At 36.9% G+C, this 10,734-nt stretch overlaps 1 protein-coding gene across 1 annotated transcript; it reads right to left on the minus strand.

The window, feature by feature from the left end:
- Positions 1-6,208: 6,208 nt before the first annotated feature.
- On the minus strand, positions 6,209-10,476 carry cd74a (CD74 molecule, major histocompatibility complex, class II invariant chain a). The gene is made up of 9 exons (XM_028009087.1): positions 10,233-10,476; positions 8,632-8,801; positions 7,785-7,879; positions 7,626-7,682; positions 7,466-7,549; positions 7,284-7,362; positions 6,994-7,194; positions 6,840-6,902; positions 6,209-6,746 (listed from the first exon to the last, which is right to left on the minus strand). The coding sequence occupies exons 1-9, from the start codon at positions 10,319-10,321 to the stop codon at positions 6,730-6,732; spliced, it is 855 nt and encodes a 284-aa protein (XP_027864888.1). The 5' UTR covers positions 10,322-10,476; the 3' UTR covers positions 6,209-6,729.
- Between the last annotated feature and the right edge of the window lie 258 nt (positions 10,477-10,734).

Consider the following 10,734-nt stretch of genomic DNA (forward strand, 5'->3'; position numbering starts at 1 on the left):
AAATATTTGATCAGCCACTCAGACTCATGTAACTGATAGGCTGGGATTGTGTGTCACCGACCCTCTGAGGTTAGTCCTGCTGGCTCCTCCTGCCAGGCTGAACAGCTGCAGTTTGCTGCGGCAGACATCCGACTCTTCCTGCTCTGGATGGAGTTTCCACTCAGCTGTCACTGAGAACAGGGAACTGCATCTGAGGAAAACATGTGACACGGACAACAAGCACGTTTATTTATTCAGATGTCTTGGAGAGAAAGCAAGTTCGCTCACTGAGACTGTTTGACAATTCAGGAAATCAAGTAAATGCAAGATGCTTGGTTCTATCCTCTGTGTTTAAGTCTTTTGGAGCGCATTGATGAAATATGACCTACCGGCTGGAAACGCTTCCTCCGATGGTTTTCATTGTCTCCCTGCAGGCTTTAAAAACATCACAGGCTTCCTCTGCTGAACATACACACACCTCAGATAAACCTTCTACAACACTGAGAAACAAAACAGAGATAGATATGTGGTTTATGTGTCAGCCACACAGGCATTAGTTGTTTTTTTAAACTTGCATCCTTTTATATTCTTGGGCTTTATATATTTTGTAGATATGATTATTTAGGGAGCACTTTATTATTTCTTTGCCTCTATTTTGTTTAATAATCGGTAAAGGAATCTCTCACTTGTGCATTTGTACGTCTGATGTCAGATGTTAAACTACTTTAAGATTTGTTAAAGAGCAGAACATTTATATGTTAAAGCCTCAGATAAAAGGATTTTTAAAATCATGGTTGTACCCCAGTATATAGCGTAATTAAAAAAAATAAAATAAATAAATAGTGGTTGCTATTTATAGCAGCCACTAATTTGATAATGCTTTGCTTTCATCAGGCCAAAATTTCTTGCAATCTTTTAAAGTGGTGATGATCGATTTTTCTCCACACTTTCTGACTGTCTTTTTATTTTTTGCTTTTTCATGTCACCTGACCATGACTACATTGTGCAGTGGGTTCAAAAAGTGTCCCTTAATATAAAAAGATAAATCTGCCTGAGGCAGTGAGAAAGCTTTCCACAGTTTTAAGTCTGGGACAACAAATGCTCTACCAGATGCAGGTAAACGCATCTGGCACATTGACCTGAGACAAACAGTCCAAATAGGTACAGCAAGTCAGGCAGGTGAAAAGCAGCATAACTACTGAGAGAATGTAAAAGTGATTAAAAATTTTTTTAAAGCTATTTGTAAAAGGAATTCAAAATTAGAAAAATGTGTTCTTGTTTGCGAGAGGTGATTAAAGCATGCGTTAGCTTCTCAAGGTTGCCGTTTGACAATATAGTACTGATTTCTATAATCTGTTTAGACTGTGGAAAAAAACCTGGATTTTTCTGATTTTGTTCTTACAAAACTATTACACATGTGAATAAGGTTGTTGGCAAACTTCTGTTAATTATCGAAAAAAGCCACAATGGTCACTGAAAGAACTTGAAACTGACAAAAGAAATGATTAATGAAAATGTGATGCAATTTAACCAATGAAAATCGGACATTGATTTTGAAATGAGGGTTAACAGAATATAAACAGACCTGGACAAAATGATATAAGATTTTGTTATGCAACTATTTGAGTAAGGAACTGCAATCAAGCGATTCCTTTGATTATCAAACAGACTGCTGCACCTGCCACAGGTGCTTTGACTAATTCTTTGTGAACAAACTTCTCCACTTGTCTCAGGTTGGAAGGATGTCGCCACATTGTCTGGAGAACGGCTTAAAAAGGGTAGAATTTATTAAATTGGTTCTTTAATATATTTTTTTTATTAAAGAACTGTATCCTATGTTCAATAGGATTTAGATCAGGACTTATAGAATTCCAGTTCAGAATAGTTCGATGTTTTGCGCTTAACCATAATTGGGTGTATATCTTTACGATGAGAGTCAAGTTTCACATCTAAAAATGATTTTCTCATGTGGGAACAGGAAGTTAAGAGAGTTAAAAGGTGATCTTGTTGGCGTCTTTATGTCTACACAGCAAAACCTTTTTCTTATTCTCACTAGAATTTTGGACATTTTGTGCCATCCATCTCCTAAAATCAACAAAAGGACTTCAGGACAGAACGCTCTCCAGTGTGCTTCAGTGGGAAATAAAGATGACAATCAATGCACTATGACAAAAAGGGTGTAAAATGAAACCCCACGGGACTCCCCCATGGGAGGTCAGAAGAAAAAGAGATAAAATCACTGATGGACACAAAACATTTTATTCCAGATCTGCCAGATCTGTTGATCAAGGCAGCTTTAAATAATACCAAGAAGGTTTGGCCACTGGGAAACTAAATATTAGGTTATCTTTTCAAAATCCAAATTAATGTAAATACATAATAGTAATATACCTTCCGAGTACAGGATGGATTACGAGCTGCAAAGTTTCTTTATTGAGGCTGAGGAGATCCACTGCGCTCCCGTCTGGGTAAAACTGTCAGAGAAACAATATTCCAAGTCATGTTACGTCTAAGCTGCTTTGGGGTTCTACCTTTCAACACAAGGACAGACCTGAAGAAATGATACAGAGGTGAAGGACTCTGCTTTTTTCTCTGATGTGCAACTAAACAGCCTTGTCAGGAGCTAAAGCAAAGTCAGAGTCTCAAAATCCGGTCAAAGCAAAAACGGAACATCCTGTAATGCATAGAGTAAAGATTTTATTGTCCACCTGTCTGAGGATACTTTTGTCCGTCACGTCTCCAACCATCTCCATGGGAGTTCCACACATCAGCAGTGCTACGTTATAGCCATTCGATATGGACTCGGTCAGAGGCTGCAGGAGCTCAGAGTGAAGACTCTGCATGTTTCGGTTCAGATTGTTAGTTTCTAAGATTTAAAATATTTAATAGCAAACAAAAAGTGTATGAAAACAGTTTAGAAAGTGTTTTACCTCTACACAGTCGGCTGTTACAACCTGATCAAATGTGAAGGTCTTTGGTTCCTAAAAAACACGTCTGATTTGTGGCACCTTCTAGAGAACATCTTAAATATTGTGTCGCAGGAATAGGTTTACCTCATTCGTAGCAGATTTGTGGCTAATTTCACATCCCTCAACTGCTAAAGCTGCACCGTCTTTATGTTCTGTGAGTCCAAGAACACGTGAACCTTCTTCAACTCAGCACTCAAAATCAGATAAATGCACATATTAAAGTGGTTTATTTACCTGGGCTTGTCGTGAGTACAACTCCCACTCTCACTGTCTCTACTCCCCCACACATCTAACAGTGGATGGAGATGAGTAACAATTCAGCCAATACGTCATACAGTCTTTACTCATCTTAAATATCTCTGTGCCTCTAAAAAAAGTATGCAATATATTAAAGTACTGTATTAAATATATACTTACAGGTGTGTTTATGACTTCTGTGGCCATCCTGAACGTGTGGCTTTGCACAGCCACTTTCTGACCTGGATTTTATTACAGCAGGGTGAATTATTAATGAGACAGAATCTACTTTCACTGGCTTAAATCATGGGACTGCAGTTTCAAAAGATAAATTTTTTAAGGGCACTATGAATTTTGAGATGGGCAGGAATCTGTTATTTATATATATATATATATATATATATATATAGTAATTAATTTCTTGAAAAGAAAAATTATTTCATTATTTATATTTATTTATAGCAGAAGTCCGATAAGTACACAGTTATGCACACAATTATCCATACTCTGGCAGACATAGATTGAAAGTAGTCTTTTAATTTTACAGATCAGGTTTCTTCTGACTAGAAGCAATATTAATATTTACTTGAATCTAATATCCAAATTGTGAAGGTTGCTAAACAGTTGGAGGCCCTCCAACCTCAAATCAGCTCATCATCAAAGATGAATCATCACAATACCAGAGAAAACCTGCAAAAAAAATTGGTTTAACTATTTTAAAAATGGTATGTTTGATCTAATGCTAAAAGTGATTTTTCTATTGATTATTAAGAAGGTCTAAATTATTTTAGCCATTTTTATTAGTGAAAACAGATAATTTGTTCTGATACTCTTTTCACCTTATTTCATTATTTTTAGAGACATGTACCTGTATGTTTTGTTTCATATGAGAATTAAACTTCTTGGATGAATGGAAAATGCTTTATAAATATATAAAATATGTTAGTCCTGAATACATTTGATCTTAACCACATGATATAACCCAAAGTCTTTTGGCAAACCTTCCACAGACTTACTTACTATGTCCACAAACCTGATGGGTTTTCACTAATAAGTGCAGCTTTCAGCATAGGGAGCATCCAAGCTGTTGTAGTGTTTAAATCTCTAAATCCTATAAATGTTGTTATTAGACAAGAATTTCTTCTTGTCTAATCTTTATTTTAATGCTCTGTGTGCAGCAGGGTGGAAAACTTTGAGATTTTGAAATATCAATGCTTGTTTTGAGTTAAATATATAAGATACACTAAGAGAGAGAGAAATATTTTCTGGGTTGGTACATCATGAATAAGTGAAACACTGTAAGGATTTGGACAGTAGTATCTAGGTGTGACTGACTTTCAGCAGATACTTTCCTTAATATGCAACATCTTTTGATAAGAACAGTTTGGTGTTTCGATTTTAAGAATTGCTTTCACTTAAACATTGAATCAGAGAGAATATTATACCTTCATCTTTTGTGTCGGAAGAAAAACATGAAATAAAAATGAATTAAAACACACAATAAATTAGTTCTTAGATACACTGACAAAAAAACAAACTGATTTAACAGTTTCTAGTCATTTTATTTTTAAATTTGAGTAAAATCTTGTTAACATTGATTTCTAATTAAAATATTTAAATAGGATTTGTTACAAAAAGTAATTAATGATGTTAGAATGTATTTATTATTGAACTTTACATTTACAGTCTAGTATGCATGTGTACAATTTATTACTTGTAGCGGCTGGAATTTAATTCCTCACAATATTCATTTTTAAAATGTAGGGTTGGGAAGGAGTGGGAGTTTTAATGAGCCACAAACTCCTGCCTGAAGTCAAATCAAAGGTCGGTGCTAACAGTCACAAATTGTCCTGTTCATACGCTTACATTATTTTTGGACAATCCTGAAAATGGTCTTTATGTGCGAATTAAGTATCAAGAAGACCAAAACGAATGCAGTTTAATTTCTATATTTTCTAACACAGACAAGGACTGAGCTTATTTGCTTTTAAACTAAAGTTGACTAAAATATCAGAATTCCTTCAGCCTTTAGTCATTGCAAAACATGTCCACTCATTAGGGAAACAAAGCTGTTTTCTGTGTTATTTTCTCTTTAGTTTCTCTTGCATCTGTCTGTTGACTCTGGGGCTCCTCTCCACACAATAGGCCACTTAAGCATGCAGTGAGAACATTGTCTCTCAACTCCAAAAGAATTTTTAAGCACTGCTCAAGACGTCAGTAAAAATCACTACAATTGAGGACAAAGAACTTGTTTGGAGGTGAAATGTGAGCATTCATTCAGTAGCTGAACAGTCTTCTTTTAGCAGACAGCAGAGGAAGCTCCGGCACAGGAAACGGTTTCATTTGCACATTCATAGAAATGGTGGTTGGTGAAGCTTTCATTTAAATTATGGCTAAATTTAGATATGAAACCTAGGCGTAAATTCAAACTGGAAGACTCTATTCATCTCACCTGCTCAGCCAAACATCTCACCATGCGCCTCGATTCCAACCTATCTGTGATGGTCTCCTCCTCCAATCACTAAGCGTCGTTCCCTTGATAAGGTCCAGCTGTTCATCTGCTTCCGCTCTTTGGCTGAGCTTCAACCTTCCTCCACCCCCCCGCCGCCTTCAGCCCATGGCTTCTTCAACATCCATCCAGTCTTCACCATCCTCTCCACCACCAGTGTTGGAGAGGATGGTGAAGGGCCCAAGCTGGGGAAAGACGTCTGTAATCTTCATACACAGCGGCTCATTCTCTCTGACAGCGGTTACCAGCGCAATGTCTTCCTCCTGAGTCCGAGCGCCAAACACTTCCATTTGTCAATTAAACTTTCTAATACCACTCTCTTTCTCTGTGTGAGTCTTTCCAGGTTGAAATGCAGATTTAATGGATAGATGTTTGTTGCATAATGTCAGTTGAACAGAACACAGAATCCAGGAGGTAACAATGCAATTGCAATTAATCACTAATATGTTTATTCAGGCCTTATTTCATTAATACCTTTAACAGCTGTCTGATCTAAAGACATTGGGACAAATAATGTGATTGTTTTAGAGGAAAATCTTTATTGCCACTTCTTATACATTTAAAAGAAAAAAACAAACACTTCATGTTTCCACTCTTTAAAGGGCAGGTTCACCAAAATTACGAGAACTAAACATTTTTGCGGTTGAAAAACCATAATTTGACTCAGTGTTAGGCAGGTGAAACTGGAACTATAAATCAAATATGTTCTTTTTTTATTTTATTTGGGTGAACCAACCATTTAACCATTCATCTCAAACAAATACATAACATTTCACAGGATTTGACAAATTGTATGCTATGTAAATCAAGACACCCAAGAAAAAGATATTAAAAGCATTAATGTAACAGGCCTCTTCTGATTTTATTCCAAGCAGATAGTAAAATGTATAGCATGAAGTGATTACGTGAAAATGAAGCTCGTTTTGAAGTTAAACTGCTCTGATTCGGAAAATAGCGTCCAATTTAAAATAACCAGTTTCACGAGTCTGCAAAGATAGTAATAGCAAGAAGAAATGCTTTGCTTCCGGCATTCTCTTAATTTGCTTTTCCCTCTGAAAGACAAAAAATACACAGTTTATCACAACCAGACATTCTTGCAAAACGTTAGGGTGACTAGATAAAACAACTTCATCAAAGCACCGCACCGTCTTCAAGGAAGGTCTTCTGCATCATCCTTGGTGCGACCATCATGCGACGAAATCCGGCACCTACATTTAGTTAATGAAAAGAAGAGGTAATCAATATGTCATCTTTCGAAATTACTACATATGAATCTGACCTTTGATCTGAGTTTGCTACCTCTTTGACAGTCTGGGCGGCCGCGCATGGTGGTGCCCTGGATGGGGTTGCCAGACTGATCCACACACCAGCAGAAGCCGGTAGCGTGCCAGCACTGCATGGGCTTGTAGTGGCCCTGCTCGTCACACTGGGGCTTGTATGCGCCAATCTTTCCCACTCCAGGTGTGGCCTCCATCTGGCATTTGCTCTTGATCGTAGAGGCTGTCGAAACAACGAAAAAAAAAAAGATTAAACACTGTGCGTCAAATGGATGTTTGAGTAGATACTGCATGCAAAAAAGCTGCAGTAACCTGGCTGAGGGGTGGGGCCTGCAGGCTCCTGCTGGGCCATCTGGAAGATCAGCCAGTAACGCATCCAGGATTCGAAGCTCTGCAGAGGACAACACATCCAAAATGCATGATGAAACGTTTGTTTAATTTAAATAACCACAATTTTTGGGAGGGTTTCCCCATTGGCAAGCAGGAAGAGTCACCTTCCACTCGCTGTCATTGAACTGCTGCTTCAGGCTCCTCAGGTTGGCCAGGAAGGTCTCGTTGAACTGTGGCAGGCTGATGTCCTGCTCAAAACAGACACGCGCTTAAAAATACACCTAAAACAGTGAGAGGAACCACAAGATTCTGAGTGCAACGTACCTTCATCATATCCATGACTTGCTTCTCCACACTGACTATGGCGATGTCCTCCACCTTCTGTGGGGAATAAGGGTCCGTGTTTAAAACTCAAGTATCTAATAACTGTATTTTCTGTCACATTTAGATGGGTTTTTTTCTGAAATGTTAGCGTGAACTCACAGTCAAGGGTGTCTTGGAAGATGTGTCGTCTTCAGTGAAGTCCAACTGCAGAGGCAGGCTGTTCATGGGCATGGCCATCCTGGCTGGGGCAACACCTGAGGAACAGCCAAGACAAAACCATTCCAGTTAGAGCAAAGATAATAAATACTTCTTAAATAAAATCAGTTTAATGGAACCGGTTTGACCACATGTAGTAGGCTAAAGGGCTCAAATTGTAAAAACTTGTGATGATCTGTTCTTATCTAATTTAAGAATAGATAAGAAACACGGTTGTTCTCGTATGTCTGTCAGGAGAGTTATAGAGACATTTTAAGGGTTTGGGACTCCAATGAACCACATTGAGAGTCATAAATAAGGGAAACATAGAACAGTGGTCTCAGGAGTGGTCAGCCTATCAAACCTTCTTTAAGAAGGCATTAAAAACTCCAGGGGGGGGGGGTCACAAAAAAAACAACACAATCTTAAGTACTACAGACCTAACATTGAAATCAGAAGATAAATATGAATAAAATGATAATTATCCATGAAGAGAAAGGCTTTGCAGCCAGGAATCAAACTGTTGGTTACTGGCCCTGTTTTTATTAGTCTTCCTATTAACTACAAACAAATGAGTTTTACCTAGAATGGCTGAAAAAAGTATTAGTATAACGTCAAATATGAAATGACTTGGCTTACAGCGCAGTTGGTTTTTCCCCTTCATGAATCATCACGCCAATTTTATTTGTGCCACATTAAAAATAAATAAATAAATAAAACCGCTTTTCCAAATAAAGTTCTCACTTCCCTTTTCAGCTATTTACTCCTCACTCTGTCTGATTATAAGAAATCTCACATAGTCATTTCCTACCTTGAGGTATGCGAATCATCTGTTTGCTCATCCTCTCAGAGTTCTTCTGCAGGCTGTGGATCTGCTGCTTATGGTCAAGCACCATATATGCGGTGAAGACCTGGCTGGCCAGCAGCAGGCATGCCAGCGTGGTCAGGCCAGCGATCGTAATGGCACGGCTGTTGGATCCACTGCAAAAAAAAAATCAAATATTGATCATTAAAAGAGGATCACACCATGACAGAAAAATTAAAAACAGGAAACAAATAAAGAAAAAACACACAGCGTATTTTAACCGCCCACATAAAAAATAATAAAGTGACTCAAAGGGATTTCCAAAAGAGTGCTCTGACTGCTGGGGAGATGAGAAGACACTTTCACAAAGGATGTATTAGAACTTTGGACCGTCCAGAATACATAGAAAAAACCCATTGCATGAGTCAGCCAAACTTTTTTTCTTTTTTTTTTTTTTTTATGTGACTGTAGCTTTTTCTTTGTTAATTTTAACTTTAGGAGAGAAATGTATATCAAATGTAAATAAATAAATAAAATACAAGCAAAGCAACTTTAAGTAAAGCTAAAAAATTAAAAAGCCTGTTTAAAAATGAAATAAACAAATAACCCAAACAGAAACTTTTAGTTAGTTCTGTGATTTGCCTCTATTACTCTCCTACTTGTTTAGATTATGGGTATTTTTAATGGTTTAATTTATACATTTGTTTATACATTATTCAGTTTTACTACTCTATTATAAAAAAGTATTGTTTATTGAAGAGCACCTTCTCAATCTAAGTAATAAATAAATAAATAATAAACAGTAAAACCATTACTATTACCAATATAGTGGATTATATACAATAAAAACAAAAATGAACAAAAGAAAAATGAAAACGTAGGGTCTCCGTTCAGTTCGTCTTTTTTCACGGTCCGCCAATAGCAGGTAACCATCAGCAGTTACTAGGCAGATTTCCTTCTCTGGTCCAACACGGAAGTATATGTAAGCATTTTCGAAGGTCTACCTCAGATGGATAGGAGTTGTTTTTTTATTAAATATTCATAACATTTATTTAACTTGACAATGATTATATTTTAAATGTTCGATAATCCCTTTTAATATATAAAAATACATTAATAGTGAAAAAAGAGAGTCTTGCCAATCCGAGTGACAGCGTCACTAGTTACTTGGTAGAACTCAGATCTCGAGAGGCCGTTTCGCATATAGAAAAATCTTTCAGTAAAGATCATTTTTGGAGCTAAAATGATCTAAAATATTGCAAAGATTTTTAAAACATACAGATTTTCCAGGATATGTCAACAGAGCTATAGGGACTTCTTTGTTTTTAAAAGCTGAAAAGTAAATCAGAAACCTACACTTTATATTTAGTACAATATAAACTCCGTTAAATTAAGGGAAATATGTTGTATCTCTTGTATGCAACCCTCTAAATGAAAAGGAAATGTGCAGACTGGGGTCTTCATTGTTATATTATACAATGAATCCTCCCAATTTAGAGAAATGAACAAATACCCCTTTCAACTTAACAACAATATTAATTAATTTAAACAAAATTAAAAATGTTGTGTTGCAAATAAAAATGAATGCATGATTCAGTTCCTCTCACCCTCTGGGCCCTGCATTGTTAACCAGGACTTCGTGGCTGCCAGAAACACTTCCTCTGGACAGGGGGGCATCTTCTTGATTGTCGGCCATCCTCTCTGGGAATATGTCTGCTCTCCTTCAGAGAATCAATCTGAAGAATTATCCAAGAACTCTAAAGTATAAATTGCCCTCAGAATGAGGAAGAAGGACTAAATAAGTTCCAGTGAAGGTAAGAAACCACTGTTGATAAAAACAAACTAAAATAAAAAAACTTGTGGGATGGATCAGTGGGGTGAGCTCTGATTGGTCGTTCAACATCATCACCAGTTGATAGAGGCAGATATCAGTGAGAGGACGGTGGTTTTGACTTAAGATCTAGAGCTTTCTATTACTTCTCATTCCATGTTGTGGTTTTAGAGTTTTTAGCTTTATAGAATAGCTTAGTATTGTGAATGCCACTTGAATAGTGGAGAAATTATGAAATTGGTGAAGTTTCTATGATGTACTTTTATTTAGTCATACAT

This window comes from Xiphophorus couchianus, chromosome 23 (assembly GCF_001444195.1).
Source record: "Xiphophorus couchianus chromosome 23, X_couchianus-1.0, whole genome shotgun sequence".
Classification (NCBI taxonomy): Eukaryota; Metazoa; Chordata; class Actinopteri; order Cyprinodontiformes; family Poeciliidae; genus Xiphophorus; species Xiphophorus couchianus.

Coding starts and splice junctions, on each gene's coding strand:
- cd74a (XM_028009087.1), bottom strand. CDS start 10,321: ATGGCCGACAATCAAGAAGATGCCCCCCTGTCCAGAGGAAGTGTTTCT. Junction 7,363..7,465: donor TCAATGACAGCGAGTGGAAG/GTGACTCTTCCT, acceptor TGTCCTCTGCAG/AGCTTCGAATCCTGGATGCG. Junction 7,195..7,283: donor AGGCCCCACCCCTCAGCCAG/GTTACTGCAGCT, acceptor TTGTTTCGACAG/CCTCTACGATCAAGAGCAAA.